General features: G+C 44.7%; 1 protein-coding gene across 10 annotated transcripts in view; it reads right to left on the reverse strand.

Moving 5' to 3' along the window:
* Positions 1 to 2,844: 2,844 nt before the first annotated feature.
* Positions 2,845 to 25,391, reverse strand: part of ptprub (protein tyrosine phosphatase receptor type Ub) — a 154,097-nt gene continuing 131,550 nt past the window's right edge. For 4 of the 10 annotated variants that reach the window (XM_076971749.1, XM_076971741.1, XM_076971740.1 and 1 more), the window contains 15 exons: positions 22,434 to 22,506; positions 22,118 to 22,194; positions 20,476 to 20,493; positions 18,679 to 18,715; positions 17,462 to 17,559; positions 15,860 to 15,976; positions 14,644 to 14,798; positions 14,292 to 14,427; positions 13,410 to 13,559; positions 9,364 to 9,678; positions 8,307 to 8,432; positions 6,335 to 6,492; positions 5,640 to 5,775; positions 5,476 to 5,529; positions 2,845 to 5,338 (listed from right to left, as the gene is read on the reverse strand). In XM_076971749.1, the coding sequence (XP_076827864.1) occupies positions 5,312 to 5,338; positions 5,476 to 5,529; positions 5,640 to 5,775; positions 6,335 to 6,492; positions 8,307 to 8,432; positions 9,364 to 9,678; positions 13,410 to 13,559; positions 14,292 to 14,427; positions 14,644 to 14,798; positions 15,860 to 15,976; positions 17,462 to 17,559; positions 18,679 to 18,715; positions 20,476 to 20,493; positions 22,118 to 22,194; positions 22,434 to 22,506 (1,677 nt within the window). In that variant the 3' untranslated portion in view covers positions 2,845 to 5,311. Of the gene's footprint in view, positions 5,530 to 5,639; positions 5,776 to 6,334; positions 6,493 to 8,306; positions 8,433 to 9,363; positions 9,679 to 13,409; positions 13,560 to 14,291; positions 14,428 to 14,643; positions 14,799 to 15,859; positions 15,977 to 17,461; positions 17,560 to 18,678; positions 18,716 to 20,475; positions 20,494 to 22,117; positions 22,195 to 22,433; positions 22,507 to 25,391 lie in introns of all 10 variants that reach the window. The other 6 variants (XM_076971748.1, XM_076971746.1, XM_076971742.1 and 3 more) reach the window with 5 other exon arrangements.

The following is a 25,391-nucleotide window of genomic DNA, read 5'->3' on the forward strand; positions in this document are numbered from 1 at the left end:
CGGTAATGCAAGCCCACCAATCAGCGTACAGTTGAACAGTAATGCAACAGCATACAAGTTTGAAAGAAAATATATCTACTTAGCATGGATGAATCAACAGATTGTAACGTGCCACACAATCCATGGTCTTTAATTAAGTTGTCGAAGCAAAAAAGACGCATTCGTTTTCAAGTGCCTTCTCTGCCTGCCTCAGTATCATACGATTTCTTCCTCCAAAAATTTCCCATCCAATTTAAGGAAGCATGTAGAGGTGAGATAATTTCTTAGGCCTACTGGTAATTTATCTTAATGAAAAATCTAACAATATCTTGCAACAAACTATCAAACAAATTATTATTGTACACATGGTTAGTTAGCTAGCTAGCTAAGTAGGCTATTGCTAGTACTCAACCGAAAATTGCCTTAGCAACGCAGTCGGCACTAGTTATATGTTTTACCATAGTTCATAGTATTTGGAGCTTCCAGCTAAATGCATTGATATTGTAAAATAATAGCATTTGAACATAGCACTTTACTTTAGAAACCAAATATATTTAGTAGGTTTTACATGCAGAGCATGGTGTTAAAACAGTTAGCAGGTAGCTGCTAGTTGATATTTTGTCTTAAAGTTTGTGCTTTTGCTGTAACGGTACGGCGGGCCCCCTACTGGTCGCCTCCATCTACAGCGGCAGCTGTCCTGTTGTGTTGTGTTGGTCCCTCAGGTGGCCGGAGCTCGCGATCCGTCTCACCTGATGGTCGTTTATGTTTGTCTATATATGTCTTGTCTTTGTACCAGTTGACCGCTGGTCATTATCCTTAATTTGGATCGAGTCACAGGTTTTTGGTTTGCGCACTTTCTCCATTAAACCATCCCTATTCCCTGAGACTTGGCGTGATCGCTTCCATTTTATTTCGCACTCCATGCCCGTCACATTTGCATATGTTAAACGTCTATCTAAAGTATTCTGCAATAACTAAATTATTCTGTAATGGAGTAATGTTTTAGCTTGGGTATCTGTGCTTTTACTCAAGTACGTGGTTTGTGTACTTCGTCTACCACTGTGCAAAATACAAATGACAATGTAGTATACACTTCTCACTCAAGTAGCACTCTCACTCAAGTAGCACAGATCAAATCATTCTTGTGAATGTTCTCTTACTGCAGAGGGAGCAGAATGTGTGAAACACTTTGCCCTACCCTAGTAGTAAGTGCGCTATCAAAAGTTTTGTGATTCACAAATGTCTTGGCTGGCTCGCCATCTTATATTGTTCCATGTGGTTACTGTAGCCACTTGAGATGCACTGGCAATACAGGCATACAGACACACACACAAATCGACCTGTTCACAAATAATGTCGTGTTAGCAACAAACCTTTGGATGTACTATTCCTTCTTTCTTTACATAAGTATTCAATAAAACATCCATGCGGAATCAAATAATTTGAGCAAAAGGTCGACAGTGTCTCACATAAGCGAATGCCCTGTTGTGTGCATATGGCTCAGTATGAGAGATTAGGTACTATACAATATAGCTCACATGAATGTGTATCTTACACTTAAAAATACTTAAATATTCTATAAATATAAGTCTCACAGTTTCTACTATTTACTCTATATGAACCCCATGCTAGCTTTCGTTGTAATTATCATCCGTGATAATCAGTTTGTGAGGTGAAATATTTGGAAGAACCACTCAAATCCAAAGATTTAATTACATTTATGAAAAAAATGTTTTTATTTTGGTTTTAGCCTTATTTAGTTTATTTGGATGCTCTTTTTGACAGTTTTTTTCCATTCAGTTTTTTGCTTTTTCAAATTTGACAGATGAAAAACTTCAGTATCTCCTCTGAATCACTTACTGTACCAGGCATGACTACAGTTAAGGGTAAATGTCATTGCTCTAACGTTTTACTATTCTGTATATGTCGCTCACAGGATTAATTTAATTGCGTAAATAGCTCACTATTCAAATCAATATTGAATAGTTCACAATTCATATCAGTGAACCTTCATAAATTAATAGGAATACCTGTAAACTCTCATGGGTATAAGTTACTTTAAAATTTGTGCTAGGTCACGAATTTTGCCAATAACATTTTTCTGTTTTATTTCAAAGATGCAATCATTACTTGTAGAGCTAAATTAAATACACTTAATGCCAATTTTCTCAATTTGCATGTAAATTAGGGCGTACTCACACTAGGCACGGTTTGCTGGTTCCGTGCTGGGGCCCGGTTATCCCCCCTCCCCACTCCCCCTCCAGCCTGCACTCACACTGGCTTCAGCAACCCGGCCCGAGCACGCTTACGTCACCACAACGTGACTTTATTTGGAAAAAAGCGCGCTCGCACAACACTATGGAGTTCACGATTCTCTTTTTATTGTATTTTTGGAGTCGTTTTGGGAGTGCAGAAACACGGTGCAAGCACAGATTTATCGATCATTTAACACAACGATTGTCTGCTAACCGCTTTGCCGCTATGACTGTTTAACGTGAGCGTCGCATCACTGACGTCATGTTTGAGTTCCAGCGAAATGAACCAATCAGACGAGGCACCAAGCGGGCCCGATCACGGTTAACTGATCCGGGCCCGGGCACGGTTGGAGCGCTCACACTAGCCAAACGAACCGTGCTTTGCCCGGGCCCGGATCACAGAGCCTAGTGTGAGTACGCCCTTAAATAATGAAAATAAAATATTAAATTGGCAGAATAGTACAGTCATAGTCAATAGTCATTTTATAAGATATTAACACTGTGTATTAACATGTTTAAAAAATAATTATTTGGGACAAACATGCTGACTCTATAAAGATGTATAATCACACACATCTGTTTGAATGAAACATCCAATAAAGTGGATAGATCCAATCATAGAACCTTTTTATTCATCTTCTTTTTAAGACAAACAAAAACAACAGAAAAACCTCTATGCCTCAAAGCCCTGTGACATATCTGCATCCTGCCCAATACATGGCCCAAACACAGTAGTATTTTCAGTCCATTCACTACCTTGCACACACACACACACACACACACACACACACACACACACACACACACACACACACACACACACACACACACACACACACACACACACACACACAAGAAAAGCAGCCAGCCCAAAGGCGGGGCCTCCAGAGCAGGCCAATCAGAAAGGATGGAGAATGTACTCTGTTCTTCCACACTGCTCGAGCAATCTTGAAATACACTAGGCAACCACATGACATTCTGTACAGAAGAGATGGCGTATACGTCTTTGGAAGGAGTGAGGTGAGAATGAACTTCAACTGTGGAGTGACATGGGTTGAGAGGAGCATTGGTGGGCATGGAGACATGGGCTTTGAATTGGCTCTTGGGTCACATCCACAGCTTAACCGAAGATGTAGCATATAATCTGGTGGCATAGTGGCAAATTGAAAGTCATATACAGCACAGTACATTCAACTTTTTTTGTTGTTCTTTTTAAATTGTTAAATCTGGCCAAACATGTAGTGGTTTATTCACATACTATTCACATAACAAATATACATCTATATGTTCACATACTCTTCACTTCCAATGTGAGTGTCCAGGCACTTTCTGACAAAAGTCCAGGGTTGAAAAGAACGTGTTTATTGAAATCAGTCCCACACCGCTGCTCAGTGTGAGGTCTTGTCCCAGTCTCACTCGCTATTTTAAACTCTTCCATCTGTCTGACCACTCAGCGGACTCCCTTGACTCTGTAAGTCATTGAGCTGAATTGTGCCGAGACTGTCACTCAGTGTCAGCTCAGACGCCTGACATCTGGGATGACATATGCACGGCAATAAATTCAGCAAACCAGCTGTATTAAAAGCGTGTGGGTGGCTTTCCATGACAGTTAGTGTGACGGATCTCTAAAATGACACTTTTATCAGTTCTGTAGTTGGATCGTTATTTTGGGAAATGTGCATAATGCTGTCCGCTTACAGATCAAAATGGTCATTGAAACTATGTAGTGGGGAAATGAGGGTTTCACTTTCGACAAATAGACAGGCATGTGGGTGTGTGGTTGGTCGACATGCTTGTGTTCCTGTATGTCTTGTGAATGAGTGTAAACAGGAGCACCAGTCAAACTGTTCCCACAGTGAAATAGAGACTTTGTGACACAGAGACTGCAATTCCAAATTAAAGGGACATACGCATCTTTAACATAGTCCATCTTACATAGTCACTTCTAATCAAAGGTCAACAAAGTATTAAACAGAAGCCACTTGACAAATACAAGCAAATCTGAAGAAAAACCACCAGTCGCGGATATTCCCCATGTTCAATTCCATTGCCGGCCTCTTTTCGCATGGGGTGCAATTTCCCCCTTTCTCGTTACAAGATTCTGTAAACTCCATTAGCACCTCTCTCATGCAGCCACTGAAAGAGAGCGCTGTGCTGGGGTCAGCCTGTAATCCACCTCCCGCTTAAGGACGTCGAGCACCTGCACCCTGCTAATGCACTCCTGCGCGCACAAGATGGATTAGCGCTTCAGACTTGAGACTTAAAAGAGAAGTTCAGCAGACCTTAAGTGTATATACAATTGAGGAATGAAAGAGAAAAACAGTGCCACTGTGGAAAAGCTGAGCCAATGTGGAGCCATTGGATTCTGTGACGGCTCCTCTTCTGCTCAGGGAGACGGTGCACATACCACTGTGATCTCTAGGAAGAAACAGACTCCGCCTCGACAGACCAATACGCTGCATTGTCAGAGTGGTCCAAGCATGTTAAGCCCAAGTCACATGGTCACATGGTCACAAGACAACAACATCATATTTTGCAGTCCAAAGACTAGTTAGAAAACCAGTGTCCAAAGGTGTGAAAAACTATAGCTGGGCATATAGGTGCACTAAATAGGCATCATTGTCTGAAAGGGCAGTTGATGGGCCGCTGACTGCTGATGTAATTTTTTCAGTGTATGCAGGCATGTGTGTATGTGTGTGTGTGTGTGTGTGTGTGTGTTTGGTTGAGGACAGATCAAGGCTTAGATGTCTGACTCTAGTGCACTGTGCATAAAGGAGGTGCATCCAAGTGACATCCTTTTTATTTCCCCAGTCCAGTCAGAGAGACTTCCAGGTGTTGTGCAGTCCCAGCACAGCACAGAACACAGCTCAGAGTCTCTGGAAATGAATTGAAGTCACGCTCGCTCATGGCGTTCAGCATCAGAGCAGGCTTTGGGTTATTTCTGGAGGATTGCTCACAGCCCAGGGGGAGAATGTTGGGGCGAGGCACTGAAAGAGACAACACTAAACCACAAACAACTAGGACACAGAGGGACGACCACATCCAGACATTCCGGGACGAAAGGTGGAAGTCTCTGCTCACATTTTTTGTCCATTCTTCCCCTCCTAGGTAAAAGAGAGAGATTGAGAGGAAAAAAAAGAAGAAAATAGAAAGAAGGAGAGAAACAGAGATGGAAAGAAAAAGAAAGCGGGAGAAGCTGTGTGTCTTAGTCTGCACAATGCGGCCAGCGTTGCTATCTGACCTCCATGCACTCCAGAAACTCCAGCACCAGGTCATAACAGAAGCGGTACTGCTCCTGGGGAAGACACACACCAGACCAAACGTCAGCAAATCAGCTTCCTGCTCAGTGAGCTCAATAGCAACACAACCACACAACTCCCCATGCCCCCGCACACACAAACCCACCAGAGACTCCACCATGTTGGGCTTGGAGTTGCGCAGGGTCTTGACGGCATAGAAGACGTCCACCATGTTCTGGTACTGGATCATCTCCATCAGAATTGTACACGCAGAGAACGTCCCACTACGGCCCCCGCCGTTCCTGTATAAAAGCAAGAGAGGCATCCATCACTCAGGCGAACCACACTGCCGTACATGCAGGGATTCAATCTACAAGTGCACTACACTAAGTAGAGCCACTAAGTTGTGGTTTAAGTCTGTGACCAGTCATATCAACTTTTCATTTGGCACTTCACATTCGTATTCAAACAACCTTAGCAAACAGCGTTCAGTAAACCGCGTTCAGTGGGCCACTGGAGCAACGCTGAATGGCGGCAGAAGCCAGATGAGGTGAAAGTGGGATAATCAATCGCAGTCAGAGTCTTGGCAGCTCCAGATGCAGTGCTGAGAGGGGATACTGTATTCTGCATTACAGCATAATTGATTTCATCTCCATAATCTCGTTCCCCCAGCTAGCGCAGAATAACACCGCGTGACAGCTCTGAGTGATGTGGTGCTCGGGTGGAGTTGGAGAGGCGGCACATGCCTGTAGGCACAAACGCCTGTAGTATACGCCTGTAGTGCATTTCCACCACTGTTTGTCAGATCGTCAGTTCCTTGAGCTGATAATGGAATGTGCAGCAGGCGTGTGCAGGACTCACAGACAGTGCACCACAGTGCGACCTTCACCACACTCCCTCTGCCACTTCTGGACGTGGGCCAGCAGGTTGAGGAAGGCCTTCCTGGAGTCCGGCACGTCGCGATACGCCGACCAGCGCAGGAACTGGAACTGGCACACCACCAGCTGACCCTCCTGGAGCTAAACATGGACGAGAGGAATGAGCCACAATACATCATGCAGCATGAATCGGAGCGTGTTTATGAGTATGTATACTGCTAGCACAAAGATATGTCTCTCAGGAGTGCAGACTCAGCAGGGTTCTGGGTTCTGATGAATGAGTCTGGGGAAGCACAGAAACGGAGAAAGACACACAGGCCTGGACACTCTCACTCCACTGGCCCGAAACACAAGCTGAATTAATATGGAGCCCTGCGGCACTCCCAGAGTCACCCCTCAGGGCAGAAACCCCAGCAACACGGGCACGCTGACCAGCAAAGAGCAGCTTCAGCAGCTTTGGGATGATGGGAGGAGCTTACCAGCTCAGCCAATCAGGAACAGGTACTACAGAGCAGCATGCTCATTCCATAAATATACACAATGGCACACATGATAATCACTAAACTACGTGGAACTACATGTAAAGCACATGGAGGATGAGCAATGGTCTGTTTCTGAGCTGGGTCGTTAGTGTGAGGGAGAGTGACAGGCAACCCGAGATACTCCATCGTAGGACAAGGTTGCAGAGCTACCGCTTCTCCTGTAGGTAGGCAGCAGGAATTTGACAGACATGAACAACCATTGAATGAACGATGTCTCATAGGTCCGTATGCACGCCCCCCTAACAACTCAGAAACACAATCAATCAAAGAGCCGCTCTGTCTGTGATAACCCTCAATCTATTTCTGTTACCCGTGGTGCCAAACCAGCATATTGCACACATTCTGCACGTCACAAGCTTTACTAGAATACGGTAAGTGTGCTTTATGAACAAATTAGGCAAAAGGGATAAACAGCCACAACACACCATATAAAAATCACAAGCTTGAACTTTGGTGGCCTGCTTGTTAAAAGAATTTTACATTTCTGTTGAACACAGATTTACAATACTCACTGCTTGTGCCACAAGTGTAATTTAAATTAGATCATAACATTAGATTACGTAATTAGATTATACCATTTTGTCTATGGTAACAATCTGCTACAGGCCTGGTAGAAGAAGCCTGAGTTAGTTAGACTGGACGAGACTGGTTTCTATCTGCTACAATGGCTCTCTTGCCACATCAGAAGAAACCTTTCCTCAGTTTATTATAGCCAAACACCAAACAGAGACAAACAGCAAATATCAGCAATGAAAAGGAAACACAACTGCCAGGCCATTGAACAATATTAAACCTAAGTTTAAGTTTTAAAGACTGCACTACTTAAGGCATGCAGTGTGCAACTGATCACGGTCTTTAAAGAGAAAGCCTAGCTGTAGCCTCGTTTCACACCTTGAACTATTTCTGGTGTCAAAATTGATCAAAAAGTTTCTGAAAAGAATCACAAGGGTTTAATTTGACACCATTTTTATAACCTTTTCTCCTCCTTTAATGTAACATCAAGTCAGCACCAGAACTGCTGTTGAAGTTTACACAGAATACATCAGAAGACCGGTGAATCTTTGAACGTTCATTCCATTTTCTGTTGTATCATTAAGAAGTATCACGGGATGTTAACCCACCAGCTTGGGGGGTACTTATGTGGTACTTATTTGTATTTTGAATGTCTATGCCATAGTAACAGCTCATATCAATTTTTCATGTTGGCATGGTCCTCTACATCAGTGCATTAGTCCTCTACAATAGTAGCTTCTAGACCACCACAGGCCCAGGATGGGCACTTGAATCCTTTTAAAAGCATGCTGAAGAAATACCATACTAATGGATATATTGGCACAGACATTGCTGTACACAGATAGTTGCTGTGCAACATAATGGTAATATTTGCAAGGATGCATGAAGGTTGTGACTCACTCTCGTGACATTTTTAACCCGGAACAGGCGTGTGATGATATCCTCGTCCGCCGACATGGAGAGAAATTCAACCTGCATGGGGCCGTACTGCTGGAGGCCCGGCTCAGGCCAGTACTGTACACACGGCTGCAGAGAGAAAGATCACAGGAGGTTAGAGGACGGGAATAAAACACGTATTCAAGCCTTGACAATCATCTGGACTCTGTTTCCGGCATACTGTTTATTGAAGGTCAAGTGTCTCTCAGCCAGAATGCACTAGACTTAGCATCGTTCCAGGCTTAAGGCAGAATAGAGAAGATGCAAAACTACGGAAGACACAGAGAGGACAGCTGTGGCAGGACAATAATTAGTTCAATGGCCATCTGAATGGCAGAAGAGGAGACGGTGTTAAAATACCAGAAGCATTTGATAAGAGTCACTTAACAGTATAGAATGAGAAACATAGTGAAAGAGAATGAGAGGAAAGAGACAGAGCGAGAGACTAAGTGAGAGAGTGAGAGAAAGAGAGAGAGAGAGGCCTTAATGGTATGACAGGAAGAGAAGAGATAATACTATGACTGCTGTCTTCAGGGACAAAGCAGCATTAACACTGCGACACAGGCAAGCTAGGAGATAAATATTAATACACATGGACTGCAGAGAGAGATGAAGGGAGGAGAAGAGTGAAGAAGGACAAAAAGAACACAAGACAGAACACAAGAGACAGACAAGAAAGAGTGTGAGACAGAGACACTACTTGTGAGAATGTGTGAGAAAGAAAGGAAATGAGTCCTAATCCAGTCAAGTATAAAAGGAAGAGAACTGGAGACAGAATGACAGTGAGCCAATGGCTTTGCGTGAGCCCACAGCAAGATGTGATGGGAAGGAGACAATGGAGTAGAGTGTCTTCAGAGACTACCTGGAAGACACAAAGACAAGCTCCATCTTTGGAGGAAAAAAAAAAAACCCAGAGCATTTTAGCACAGCAAAAACAAAAAAAAAGTCTTAGAAACATCACGCAAATTTGTTGGTCCATGGATCCAAGGTGTTTCGTATGGCCACGAGGACCAGAACCCACCCAGGCCGAGTTGGACTGGTTCAGCTGGTTGAGCATGATGACGGAGGTGCAGCCGTAGTCGAACACCAGCCTCCAGAAGTCGGCGGTGGTGCCCGGCAGAGGGTGCGGGGTCACGATGAGCGCGGCTGGGCGGTAGAAGCTGTCCATCAGCGCAGCGTTGATGTAGTTGTTGCTCTCGCCCTCGGTGGTAACGAGGAAGGCCAGGGCACGGTCGGGCGGCAGCACGTCCATGCTACGGTTCCGCTCGCGGTTCCGCGGCAGCAGCGCGATACTGCACTCTTCAACGTCCAGGTGAGGGGTCACGGAGTTCAGAGTCTGCAGGAGAAACAGGCCGGCAGGGTGTTTTGCGTCAGGTGTTATACCGTACATCACAGTACACTGTATTATGTATGAACTCACATATTTATTCGAGTTACGCATTGACTGACGGCCCAATCTACTGGCGTTGGTAATGCCAAGGTTGTTTTGTTTTTTTTTTTCCTTGTGTTTTTTGTAATAACCCCCAATGTAAACCTGCTGAAATAAAGAATGAGATTAAGTGTGGCAGAGCCCGGGCGGAGAGGACAGAGAGGTGAGGATGGGCAGAGAAGCAGAAGGTAGAGCTACAGAGGCAACAGACAGGGCGGAGAGGACAGAGAGGAAAGAGGAGTGGGGGTGGAGAGAGAGGGAAAGCAGAGGGCAATTAAGAATGAGAGGAAGGGGGGAAGTGGGGGGGGGGCGTAGAGAAGAGAGGGCAGAGGGCAGAGAGGAGAGACAGGAGAGAGGAGCGAGACAAACAATACCGGGAGCTGAGGGTAGAAATGGCTAGGTGGAGGGCTGAGAGTGGCTCACGGCAGGCGGCGTCATTATGGCGTTTTACACTGCAGACGAGTGGCAACGTGCGTCTGGCCAACGCAGACGAGGCTTCACACTCACTGCGGTTCCAGAGTTCGACTTCTAAAACGTTTCCTATCTCTCAGGCACGTGGCCACTGAAACGACTGAACAGAAACTAGAAATCAGGCCAGCCTCATCCATAATGAATAGGAATGTTATGATCCTGTCAAAAGGAGTGCTATTAAAGCAGCAGTGCACCATAGCTAGGGCTCTGTGTGCCGCTGATACTAAGTAAAGCCACACGCTGCTCTCTAATGAAAAGTGTAAATAGATAATGGAAATGCTAATAGAAAAGCTATTGACTGTAGTAATGTGTTTTCCCTGCACAGAAAAAAATTGTACACAGACTCAGAGAGACAGAAAGGGTGGCCGCCCGAGTGAATGTCACAGGGACAGGCTTGCCAGATCAAAGCATGGAAAAAAAGATCCTGCTGTGAAACAGTAATCTGCCCCTCCATAATCCCAGACGCTGCTGGGCCTTCTTCTGCCCTAGCAAGAAACCAAAGAATGATAAATGCACTATACATCACATAGTGCATAATAAAGTACAACCCAGTGTTAGTGTTTAATGGGGAGAGGAGAGGAGAAATGATTTACCACCACATTTCTTTGATATGTGAGCCCCTTAAATCAATAGTGCTTCTCTTAACTGGCAGTTTGGAATTCTGCCTTGGATAAGATGACCTGTAAGTGCTAGGTTTATCCTCTGAAGTGAAAATGGGCTAGCTACACATCAGAAAAGTCCTAACACACGGAGAGATTTGGATAAAGCTATTACCTATTTATGTGCTATAATCCGGGAAAATATATTGCGCAATCAATAGTACAATCGACCAACCTCAAGCCTCAATTGATTTCATCTTCAAGGGCATCTGGGCCCACAGGCACACCCCCGTCCACCCACACCCCCACACTTTTTGATAAACATTGTTTATTGTATTTTAAATATAACTCAAATTTTGGCAAACGTTATCCTTATATATAACAGATATCATGGCAAACATCAAGTGGTTTTAGTTGATTTTCTCACTGGTCTTTCGGCTTTTTTTGTGTGTGTAAGGATCTTCTTTCAGTCAACACTCGTGCAGTGCTGTGCATTAATAATTGGGGAGTGATTTAATTTGAAACGAAACATTGATTATAAGGTGCAGAACATCAACTTTAATTTGAGTGTATTTACATCTATGCCGGGTGAACTGCCCAGAAATCAATGCTGCTTTTATAAAGACGTCCCCCACTGACGAAGCCCATAACTAACTAGACTGTGTCATTTTTGACAGGCTTGGTGTTGCTGCAACATGAGCTGCATTTTATATTTATTATATATATATATATATATATATATATATATATATATATATATATATATATATATATATATATATATATATATATATATATATATATACACACCCACTCCATCTGGAGATGTTTGCTGTTGTCTCTGAAGCATGAGGTCGAAAGGAAGCACCTAGTAACAAATCGATCGGACACAGACTAAACATTGGCTTAATCAGAATGAACTGACTGATCCGTGGTTCTTGATTGGCCAGGTCAATCACCCACCCTGAGCCCCAGTGAACAAGCATTAGATGTACTCAAGACTGAAGTCCCCTAAAGTTAACAGAGCCTGCCCAGCTCCAAGGCCGGCACCCAGCATCTGGAGATGTTCGCAAGTCTCAGATTTCCTACAGGCTTTTGGCTTCAAAGGTTGCGCGAACGTATCCAATAACATACGAGATGTATAAAACGAGCTGATTCCTTTGGACATTTGCCAATATAGACGTAAAAACCTTGAAATGCAAAACCTGACATTCCGCACTTTAACCTAGTGGATACTGTTCCGGTTCACATCCGACAGGTTGGCGTAAAGCAAGAGAATGGTGTGTGCATGTGCACATATGCATGAATGTCATGTGCCTGTGTGTATGTTGTCCAAAAGGCCAGTGTGTCAGACATCATTACCCAGCACAGAAGCTACAGATACTGAGGAGTGCCCTGTGCAAACCTTCAATCCCTTCATATCTGTCTCTCTGTAGAAATCTTTCAGGCCCAGCAGCAGGTGGTGGGCCTGCGCTCTTGATCAGATTTGACAGCGAAGTGAACGGAAAGCCATTTTCACACCAATTTCTAAATCTTTATGGATGAGTGCTTGTGTCATAATCACACTCCCCAACCGCTCAGGATGTTATTGTGAAGAGTGCAAGGTTTCAATGAATAATTGATTTAATGTACAATTCCACACCTAAGATAAAATAAATATATAAAAGTGGCATTAAATAAATATTCAAATGCCTACAAAGACATGTCTGCCCTAGTCTTAACTAGTGGCAATATTCCTTTACACAAGCACTTGGTACTGGTCACATTTTCAGTGTCATTCACTGAATCATAATTTGACAGAATTAAGTTCATTAATAGACACTGTCACAAAGCAGATCACAGCAGAATCTGGATGTAACCAGCAATCCAAGGGCAACCGTGGCAAAGAAAACGTTGTGAGAGGGCAGGAAGAACAACCCTGAAGAACAGACTAGTCTTAAAAGAGGATGTCTCCTCGTTTCAGAGGACATCTTCTCATCTGGGAGCCTGAAAACTGTGACATGTAAGTGATCTGCATGGCTATTCTGAGATAACGTTTGAATCAAAAAATGTAAATTATGTAAAAATGTAAATGATAATGTAACTATGACTTCCATATTTAATATGTTGACTGCATGAAAGCAACACTATTTCTGGAACTGACTTCCTACCCTTATTTTATCCACACCGCCTCTTACCATAAACGCACCGTTAGTGCAGTGAGAGAAGAAGAATCCTTCATCTTTGCATGTCCTTGGCAACACTGGCTCAAAAGACATTTGCTATCATATGTGGCTATTAAAGTTTTGGAAAGCGCTTTACAAATGTTTCATAAATCTCACGTTGATAGTTTATTTCATCTGATAAATGAGAGTGCGAGTTATTGATTAAAGACAATATATACCAATTTATACCTGATTTGTATGACTACAGCTTTTCCTGACACACGTTCTCTCTCTCTCTCTCTCTCTCTCACACACACACACACACACACACACACACAAATAATCACATGCACCGTTGATTCCTGCATGTCCTACAATGTTCATTCTGAGATACAGAGAACAGTTGCAGAACTGGGAGACTCACCTGAAACTCTTCTTTGAGCTGGGAGGAGTTGCTCTGTGAGTCAACTCTTAGCATCTCTTTATAGGTAAGAGCAAACTCATTCACTGGAATAGCAGTCTCCCCGCACAGACATGCTTCCAGAATGGCATCGTGAATGAATATGTACTGCTCCTGTAGGGAAGATGAGGACAGGTAAGAGGGACACAGGGAGGGCGAGAGAGAGAGAGAGAGAGAGAGAGAGAGAGAGAGAGAGAGAGAGAGAGAGAGAGAAGAGAGAGAGAGAGAGAGAAAGAGAAAGAGAGAGAGAGAGAGAGAGAGAGAGAGAGAAAGAGAGAGAGAGAGAGAGAAAGAGGTGAGGGATGTATACAAGGTGTACTCTGATTAAAGTTAATAAAATGCTTGAGGACAAAATTGGACTAACCTATGCTGATGTAAATTACATGTTTGCTAGGATGTTTCAAAGTACATTGTGCATGTGTGTGTGTGAAGATAAATAGCTCTATACAAACACTTGTGGGATAGATTTTATTAAAGTGTCAGGTAAACAATTACAAACGTAATAAAATGCAAATTAATGTCAAATTTACATAATAAAGTTTGGATATGCAAATAGCGATCTAAAGAAAGCCGAAATGCCAACACAAAGCAGAAAGATACATTAAGATCTTTATCAGTGAGCTTATGTACACAGAATCTTAAAACCCACTATGAAGCTAGGAGTGTGTGTGTGTGTGTGTGTGTGTGTGTGTGTGTGTGTGTGTGTGCATGTCTGTGTGTGTGTGTGTGTGTGCGTGTCTGTGTCTGTGTGTGTGTGCGTGCGTGCGTGTGTGTGTGTGTGTGTGTGTGTGTGTGTGTGTGTGTGTGTGTGTGTGTATGTGTGTGTGCATGCGCGTGCGCTCCCACCTCAGTTTGGATCATATTAATGCGGCGGGAGCAGAGAGTCTTCACACAGTTGTAGATGTCCACCACACCTTCACACTCAGCCATGTCCAACATGACATCCAGCACGATGTAACAGCCTGTCCGACCTGCCCCCATGCTGCAGCACACACACGGACACACACACGCCGGCAAACATGAGCAAACCGTGTTACACAGCGACACACACCTTCACACCGCAGCATGCCAGGAACTACAGCAGTGGAGGGGAAGACGCTACGTGTCACGCCGCGGAGACACTCCAGGTGACATCGTGGGTCCTAGCAGGGTGAGGGGGCAGTGGAGTGTGTGTGTGTGTGTGTGTGTGTGGGCACACCTGCAGTGGACCACCACGGGCCCGGCGTCAGGCGGCGTGGACGCTTTGACGCGGCGGATGAACGCCAGCAGCCCCGTGGCGTGGCAGGGCACCCCGTGTTCGGGCCACGAGCTGAAGTGGAACTGTTGCACCTCATGCTTGGCTGAGTAGCCCCTCTGCAGGACACACAGCACAGCTCCGCTGGAGAACTCCATGACATCGCACATCAGTCATACACTCGGATTAGGTTAACAAGGTTTATTCCATCATGTTCTGTTATGAAATAAATCTTTGGAGCAAGTTCTGTACAAGTTCTAACTCTCTACCTCCCAAACATTGTACATCTGTGCTTTATTGGTGTAGGGTAAAAAGTATGCAGATGCAGAGAGCTCCTTCCCCAGAGGAACTCTGAGTGCTGCAGCCGTGTTCTTCTTCTATTCTAAACCTGCTAGCAGCGCTAGTAATGTACCACACAGACAGCTGAGATGTTGGCTGGGTGCTTCAGCTCAGAGGTTCGCCTGTTCTGTAGTTCTGAGCCAGTGATGCAGCGACACTCCGGCTGCACTGGTCACCACCACACACACATACGCGCACACCCGTCAGCCTCTGACTCCCGGTGACGGTGCTGGTTAACCCACACATCAAAGACCTCCTCGTCACCTGCGCCTCCGCACGGCAGCAGGTGGGGGCTCCGGAGGGGGAGATGGAGGAAAGCTAAACTCACGTTTATCCCCCTGTAATCCCCAGTTCCTGTGTCCTCATTCTTTAGTCACAGTTTCAGACAGGAGCTTATGAACTAGACATGAGTTAGCATCACCAGAGGCTGTCCTCTCACCTCTCCAGTGTGTGTGTGTGTGTGTGTGTGTGTGTGGACTTGAGTATGATAGAGAGAGGGTTGGCGGATGACTATGATATAGTATATCTATATATATATATATATATATATGCTGTGAGAAATTTTCAGATGGTAATATACATACATTTTATATTTTATAACCTATATAAAAACTTTTTCTGAGAGGAATGCGTGAACATGTCAGAAGGCCAGGGTGATGTAGGCCATGGCCAGGGTGGTGTAGGCCATGGTCAGGGTGGTGTAGTCCGTGGCCAGGGTGGTGTAGTCCGTGGCCAGGGTGGCGTAGGCAGTGGCCAGGGTGGCGTAGGCAGTGGCCAGGGTGGCGTAGGCAGTGGCCAGGGTGGTGTAGGCGGAGGTCTCTGTGTAGTGGAGGTCTCTTACCCTCTCTAAGGAGAAGGTGCGTACTGCGTATTCAGCCAGCGTCTCTGTCTTCAGCAGGCTGATCTGGATGTCTCCATACATCTCTGTGTCATCAGGCCAGTATTTACAGCACTTAACCTGTACACACACACACGTACACACACACACACACACACACACACACACAGGTTTGAATGCCTATGGCAAAGATACACATGTAGCAGATCAGAAAAGATACTGCACTTGGGGAAAAACTTTGAATAGAATCCCCATTTTTATTTTTTTACTTTTATGGGTTGAAAAGTCCTTGGTGTCAAAATCAGCCATCGAATTCCCATTACGTTAAAACCGGCGTAAGTTGAAAACAATGCTGCCCTTTATGTTGTTGGTGGGGCGCCGGGCTGAAACTTCACCATGTTTTATGAGCTCTGCTGTTGCAGCTGCTTTTCTTATGGTCATAACAATTACAATAAGTGGCACTTCTGGTGTGGGGCTTTATGCTTGATCCATTTTTGCTGGCATTCACAGCTTTTATCATAACCAGCAAAGTGTATTTGGCATAATAGGATGACAATTTCATAGCAGCGCAGGCCTAGTCATTCCAGCGAGCACTCGCGGCAGCACAGTCCACCCTGAGAGGACTGATGTGTGTGTGAAATGCGGGAGCGTAATGAGGGAGAGGCGGCCTGAACACCGCGCGTGGGGACAGGGAACGAAATAATGATGCCAAGTGCAGCGAGGGCGAGCGGCGACAACGCCGACACGGGCCGAGACATTACAGCCATCACCTGGCAAACAAAACCTCCCGTGAATCCCAGCGTTCCTGAACAATCACTGTACACAACGACAGAGACGCGGAGAGAGAAGCGCGAACAGGGACGGACGGGGACGAGTGTAAAGAGAGGTGGGAAGTGGGAAATGAGTGCTGAGCTTCGATGTGGCGGTGGGTGTTGGCGGTGGGGGGGGCGCGTGACGTGTGCTGCGCGTGACGTGTGCTGCGTGTGATGTGTGCTGCGTGTGATGTGTGACGTGTGCTGCGTGTGACGCGTGTGCTGCGTGTGACGCGTGTGCTGCGTGTGACGCGTGTGCTGCCCGTGACGTGTGCTGCCCGTGACGTGTGCTGCCCGTGACGTGTGCTGCGCGTGACGTGTGCTGCGCGTGACGTGTGCTGCGCGTGACGCGTGCTGCGTGTGACGTGTGCTGCGCGTGACGTGTGCTGCGCGTGACGTGTGCTGCGCGTGACGTGTGCTGCGCGTGACGTGTGCTGCGCGTGACGTGTGCTGCGTGTGATGTGTGACGTGTGCTGCGAGTGACGTGTGCTGCGAGTGACGTGTGCTGCGTGTGATGTGTGACGTGTGCTGCCCATGACGTGTGCTGCGAGTGACGTGTGCTGCCCGTGACGTGTGCTGCGTGTGACGTGGGCTGCGCGTGACGTGTGCTGCCCGTGACGTGTGCTGCGTGTGACGTGTGCTGCCCGTGACGTGGGCTGCGCGTGACGTGTGCTGCGTGTGATGTGTGACATGTGCTGCGAGTGACGTGTGCTGCACGTGACGTGTGCTGCGTGTGATGCGTGGATGGCTTTAGGACAGGTTAGCGCAGATGGGAGAACAGCTGCTGACATACCCTGCCCACCTCCACAAGCTTGGTGATCATCACTATGCTGAAGCAATTCTCCTGCCACACCATCCTCCAGAAGTCATACACCGTCTCCTGCTTGGGCCCTGCACACACACACACACACACACACACACACACACACACACACACACACAAGCACCAACACACGGACCATGCATGCATGTAGATCACATACATATACATTCACATGCAATGATTCAGTGGCAATCAGTGCCACAGTCAGCAGTGTTCATATTTAAAGTGTCATTGTGTGTTATGAGGTAGTGCTGTAACTCAGAGGTTCAGAGGGAGTCATTTAATAGCGGTCGGTTCTGCTGACTGGAAAAGGATGCGGCATGCAGGGCAGAAAGCAAATTTCCCCCATCAAGTGAGTGTGCCTTGAAATTCGATAGGGGAAGACACACATTTGCCACACACAGACAATGATTTATTTAAGGGAGTTTTGAAATGTAAGGAGAGGAAGGGAGGATGTAGACCTTGAGTGACTTTGATCAAGGGCCTCTGAGAGCCACGAAACTGGAGAAGACTGGAGTAAAGGGGCATGTGAAACATTCTCTCTCTCTCTCTCTCTCTCTCTCACACACACACACATACGCACACACACACGCACACACACACACACACACACGCACATACACACACAAACACACACACACATATATATACACGCCCACACACACACACACAAATACACATATACACACACACATGCACATACACACACATACACAAAAATATACACACACACACACACACACAAATACACATACACACACACAAATGTGTGGCCCAGAGGGCTCGCAGGTGTTTCTGTGTGGAGGGTGAGGTGGTGTGTGGCCCGTCTATGAAGGCAGTGGACAGTAATCTTTTGCACTGCAGGGCTGTCTCTCTCCACACTGTCCTACATACTGTTTAAAGCTAGAATTAACATTGTTCAGAAAACATCACCTCCAGTTCTTCAATTACAACAGATGGCTCAGCTCCAGGTTAACCTCTCTCTCTCAAGCACGCATACACACACACACACACACACACACACACACACACACACACACACACACACACTAATGAGGAGGTCTCAGGACCCCATGGGATCTCATCTTGATGAATGGACCCCAACTCACACTTTTACAACCACACACACACACATGTACACACACAGGCACTTCAGCAGTCTGGTGGGGGCACACAGAGATACTCACCCTGTGTGGCAATGAAGTGGTTGGATCGATGGTAGCCCTGGAACAGAGGCAAGAGGACATGCTGAGTAAGACGTCCATGTCTCAGTAAGAGACAGATGAGCACCTCCCTCTCTTGTAATATGTCACTTTTTCAGCTTCCTTTTCACCTCCCCTCTTTCTCTCTGTCCCCCTTCTCTCTCCATCACTCTCTCTCTGTCCTCCTTCTCTCTCCATCTCTCTCTCTTTGCCCCTGTCTTTCCCTCTCTCTCTTTCTCTCCATCTCTCTCCCTTTCTACATCATTTTTCAAAGTTTCTTTATTAACATCACCATGTGCTGAACATTAAGTGTTCTCTAAATTAGTTCCTGATGTACAACATGAGGTTTTAAAATGTTCCAGAGCCAGCCGTGCAATCTCGAATTGGGCAATACATAAGGCCGACTTTGGTGTTCTGCAAAAACTATTGACCAATTCACCCATAAGGCCCTGGTCTACTGACCATGTCTTTGGGAACAAGCTCGGGACTCCAAAATATCTCACCACGACTAGATCAGGAGAAGCACGTAGACTTAACTCAGCAGCACAACTCTAGCACTCAAACAGAGCGAGAGTCACTTGAGGCATGCTGTGTACCGCAAAGCATGTCATTCAGGCATCAAAGGGAGTGTTCTGTCATGGAGCAATCTGCAGATGCCGCCGCAAATTGGACGTGTTTTCATTAAACAGACAGCGGAGGAAATAATGGAGACGCGACTTTCATCGTCATCGCTACATTTACGCAGCACTAGAAGAAGCCCTTTTATAGACAATCTGAAAACCAAACTATTATCCGTGCGCATATTCAAACAGACACAGAACAGAGACAAAGTACAAAAAGCTAGATTTTTGCGGGGAGATCCCAGCGCTTTTCCCCTGGCAAAATGATCCGTCAGATCACGTCTGCAGCGCTGGGAGCGCGAGAGGCACAGCGACGTGCATCAACTTTCCGATTACGTCCAACTCAACTGAGGGCTTTTGTCTCAGAGATAAACTGAAGCAAAGTAGATATAGGGTTCCTACATCTTGGCCGATACTAGTGCGACCAGAAAGTCTTCGATATGGGCTGTGTCAGCTCTCAGGGACCTGATGTGGAAAACATGTATAAAGAACAAACCAGGAAAAAGCAGGATGCTGTGACTCTGACGGTCTGTGTTTGTGAATTTATCTCACGCTAAATCTCTCAACTCGAAACCGCCCCGATGTTTGGAGATTAAAGAGCGATTTCAGATTACACAGCACTGAATATCGCCCGGCCTACCACCTTTTCTCGCTAAGAGCTGATCTTGCTAATACCGCCAGAATAGCCAGAGGGGAAAAGCCGTCCCCAAATTTCTGATTGGATAATATAGAGGTGTGCCTCATAGCCAATCAAGACTCAGTGATGCAACAGCACACATGCGCCTACAAAAACTCAGAAATCCTACACACAAAAATGGTCTTTTTGTGAATCAATTCAGTAACTGGGTGAAAATGTGCAGAATAGGCTTTGTATTACACATATATGAAACTTTTTCTGAAAGAATGTGGCAGGGAAAAAAAACTGGCCACTAAAAAAAAAACAAACTATTCAATATTCAATATCAATATATGTTGTGAATGCAAATGAAAGATGAGAGTGAAAGCACAGCGTGGTGTTCAACGATGGCTCCCATGATTCACTGGGGCAACCTCACAATGGAGGCGACTCCACCCCTCGACAAAAGTGGAACAGGTGAGCGTGAGGGAGAGTGTGAGAAACAGGAGAGATGAGGAAGATGAGGAAGAGCAGCAAAGTACTTACTTCCCTGTTTATCCGAATCTACAGGGTCCAAAGTCGTAGAGGTGTGGAGAGGGTAGAAAAAGAGAAGACAGAGGCTAGTTAATGAGGTGCTGAAGGAAGGTAGAGAGCAGGAGGATTGGGAGATTACAGGAAGCAGGGTGCTGGAGAAGAGGGGGAGACAGGGATGGGACGAGAGAATAAGAGTGAACAAGAGAGAACAGAAAGGAACACACACACACACCCACGCGCACACACACACACACACACACACACACACACACACACACACACACAAACATGCACACAAACATGCACAAATAGAAATGAATGTATATACTTGTATGCTTGTGGAATCCATATCCATACTTGTATGAATGGAAGAAGATGCGGATGTATTTATTAATATGTATTTGTGTGTCTGTGTGTGTCTGTATGTGTGTGAGTTTACATTGTAAATTTGTGTATGCACACATGTTCGATTGACAACACTGCTTTTGACTAAAAGCACCTAAAAAAAAACGCTACCCTACTAAACACTACACTGTGTTTTCTACTAAACACTACCCTACTAAACACTACACTGTGTTTTCTACTAAACACTACCCTACTAAACACTGCAGGCGATTTGCAGAAAGCTCACATGGTGAACACTGACACAAGCCATCAGTCTCTGTTTTGGGGGTACAAGTGTCTGGATACATGTACATTTGCTTTAAAAACCACTGTCATCACAATATAAGTGTAAATAAGGAGGATTAAAACACTTTAATACACTCTATAAAAGTTTAATCTTGCTGCTGGTTTAACCTAAATATTAGCATCAAGCACACCACCACCTCAGCCTCATTAAACAAACCGACTGCTTTACTAATAATTGCATAATGACCAGGAACAAATGTTTACTAAATTGTGAACATTGTATGCTCTAGGTTTTCTTTTTTTAATACAATAAGTCAGAGCTAATAGGTGAAAGTATTGCAGAACCTGAAAAAATTCTTGTTTAAAATTGTTAATTAATCAATGTTGCTTTTATGCTTTAATGGGTTTTGATGGTTTATGCATTTTTTATTCATATTTTGGTTTAATTAGATGAACAAACAATTTATGGCAAAGAATAACTAAGCCATACATTAATGTATTAATGCATGCCCAAGTGACAAAATCCATCCAAGCATTATATTAATGCTTTTATAATTTCTTATGGTTCTACAAAACATATGAATATGGATATTTTAAGGACAGTAACTCCTTCCATGATACTCAGAATAGAACAAGACTATTTTCCAGAAAAAAAAAACATTATGAATGATGTAATGAATGATCTCCCCATGACTGTCCCTTTAAAGAGATATCCAGACACACTCTTCATCACTCTGATGCGACTGGATGGGCCTGAACAGAAAACCTGACAATAATTTCAAATGAGATTTGCCAAAGCCACAATCAATACAGCATAGCATGAACTGAGCAAAGTGCCAATCCACTTAAAGTCCAAGCTTAAATCTTACTCTGGAGGAAACGCTCAATTCAGAGTTCAAAGATCTGCCTGAAAATGATGTGTCCAACACCTCAGGTCAGAGTAGGGAGAAGGGCCGCTGACACAATACTGAACACACACACGGGGAGGAGGCACACAGGAACAACAACAGTGTTGTTGACTCACATCGATGTAATTGGCATTGATGTAGTCCGAGTTTGGCTCCCCGAGCATTGGGTGCAACTTCACTCGGTGGCGATCATCTGAAATGCATATTCACACACACACACACACACACACACACACACACACACACACACACACACACACACACACACACACACACACACACACACACACACACACACACACACACACACACACACACAAATATTCACATTCAAAGTTAGAGAGTCTTAGATTGAAGACTTGTATATATTTACTTATTTGGAAGCATCAGAAATGCTACTTTTAAAAAGCTAAGCAACAGGAAGCAGCTCACAGCCCATGAGAGTGTCCTGTCTTCCCTTGGTCTTATCCTTTTTCTTTGTGACATCCCAGCCTTCAAAAAAGCTCTGGAAAAGAGATGAGGACTGTGTAAAGGTCTCGCATAATATGAAATCTAAAATTACAGATAAAACGTAGAAAACTCTGTTTGATTTTGTCTTTTATTTGGTCTGTGACAGATGGGAATGTATTGAAATTGTTGAAAATTGTTCTAAGCATCAGCGTCTCCATGACCGACTAACCGCTGTGCTGGAGGCCTTCTGAAACTCAAAAAGCAAATATCCCCCTACTAAAGAAAAATGGTCTCATTAGAGAGGGCATAAGATGAGAGATAACATAATGCATGAAGTCATAAAAATCTATTTTTTCTTTTTCATGCCAGTGACTCCCGTGTTGCTATGGCAACACTCTAAGATAAACTCTCATTAGCCAAGATCCCCCTGTAAGAAGACCAGTTTTCTCAGTAGCCCTGGGTGGTCTGGGGGAAAGAAACACCACTGGAATCACCACCGTGTGTGTGTGTGTGTGTGTATGAGAGAGAGAGAGTGAAAGAGTGAGAGAGAGTGAGTGAGTGAGTATAAGAGAGAGACAAGGATGAGAGAGTCAAGGCTGATTTCATAACTTTTCTCTCCATACCCCCAACCAGGAGTCAAACTACCCTGCCAAGAAATAAAGTCTACGATTACACATTGACACCATCTCTTCACAGCTGGTGCAGCTCTGTGAAGTGATATGTGCACACACTGGGGCTGGTGAGCACACAGACGCACCCCAAGAACATTGCAGAGTGGAGCTGAGTATCTGAACAAAAGCATGGGAGTGACATCACGTGGAGCACTTAAACCACAGAGCAAACAACGGTAATTACTGTCCATTACAGCCAGGGCCATTCCCAGAGCGGCACTGAAGTGGCTCCTCGTAAGCCCTCGTCAGGAGTGAGCTTAGTTAGGACTCACGGGCAAAGTTTGTCATTGGAGCCCTCCAGTATAAATGACTCACACCATTACGTCTCCAATTACTGCCAATGATATGTGATGTGTTACTCAATATAATCCAGAGTTCTAACAGCGAGAAAGCAGCTGAAAATTAGATTTTTTTTTATTATCTCAAAAGGAAAAAAAAAAGAACCTGGTGACCTAAAAGTGCTGTGACACATTTTAATGACCACACATCCACTTTTCATCAATCACTAATCTTGAGCGTGCAATTGAAAAAAAAAAATTATCTTCAGAATAATCAGTGCGCAACACACAATCAGTGGACACTTCAGGAGGAGGAGTGTAAACACGCGTGATGATGGATGGAGAGACTTGTTCTCACAATACCGCGCCAACCGCTTCATCTGCAGTGATGTTCTCTGCTTTTGCTCCAACCTGAAACAATCAATAAACTCTTCATACCGCTTAACCCTAACCTACCGGGGAAATCGCTCTGGCTTTGAGTGCAACACGGGTCCATCCCCCTCTCTCCATCTCTCTCTCTCTCTCTGTTTGTACCCATCTCATCCTCCCATCACACTCTAGATCAATGTCTGCTGTTGTAAGCTTTATGGGCTGCTGTTTGGGTCAAGCTCAGATTTTTACCCTCTGCTTCATCTCTTCCCATTATGAGGTCCAGCGATAAACTCAGCCCACGCGCGCAACTCACACGCGCACACGCGCAGTCTGTATTGATTTTGAGCCTAGACTGTTTCACCCAATGGGAACAAAAAGGGGGGGTGGGGGGGGTGGAGGGTAATGAGTCTACAAGCGGAGTTCCAGAGAAGCTGCCATGTACTGGTGCACTGATTGGACCGACAGATGGTTTGTCTCGTAGCTTTCCTCACAAAAGAGGGAGAAGAGGCATCGGTCCACGTGAGCACCATCCCAGTGCTGGCTGAAAATAGAGTAGCTTTAAAATACAAGAACAAAGTAAAGAAGACTCAACAAAGGGCTAAAACCACCCTGCACCGACCAAGCAAGGGCCAGGAACACTGTTTTTCTTCTGTTCTTAATTTTGTGTTTCATTGTGCTCTTTCCTATTCTACTTTGTATATGGTTCAGTTTTATTATGAATATTTGATTTGATTTTTTTTTTGATTCCACTGTGAAGCTTGTTTAGCTGTTGTAAATGTATGCAAGCTCCTATTTATTCCTTATTTTGATGATTATTATGAAAATGGATGCATCAATTATAGTCGCTGTAGTAGAAAAAGTGGTAGCAGTTGCATTGGTAACTGGATGGAAGCGTATAAACAGTATAGTGTGTTAAATATTAAAAGTGGCACAAAAAAAAATTGAACACATGGCTGAGATAAAACTCTGCGAGGGCCATAGCAGAACGGCAAGACGAAAGCAGCGTGACTGAACAAAGTGTCTTTATTATGTCTAATAGCAAATAGTGCCTTAGCCCTAACACATAAATGATACGTACAATACAGATGAGTCAGCACAAATAACAACAACAAAGGCGCTAGACAAGATGCTAAATACATGAACCCAAACCAGACATGGGTGCAGCACATCACGTTAACAAGAGAAGTAACAGGTGATATAAACACATACACACTCAGACACACACACACACACACACACACACACACACGGAAGTGCATACATTTCCCACAAATGAAATGTACATATATTATAATATTCACAAATGAAGGTATCACAAATGAAGGTATTCTGTGGTATTCTGTGACCATAAGTTACCCGGTGATCAAACATTGTTCCATGTCTTGAGATGGATGGAAGAACAAGCACACACACACACACACACACACACACACACACACACACACACACACAGACACACACACACACACACACACACATACACATACACACACTGTATGTAATTTAAGTACACAAAGGTATATGCATTCTTTTGTTTAATTTTTTTTTAATCTCTGTGTTACTCTTGCTTTGTAATGTGATTTAGATAAAATGTGCTAGATTAGATGAGCTACAGTGGT

The sequence above is a fragment of the Brachyhypopomus gauderio genome, chromosome 13 (assembly GCF_052324685.1).
Source record: "Brachyhypopomus gauderio isolate BG-103 chromosome 13, BGAUD_0.2, whole genome shotgun sequence".
NCBI lineage: Eukaryota > Metazoa > Chordata > Actinopteri > Gymnotiformes > Hypopomidae > Brachyhypopomus > Brachyhypopomus gauderio.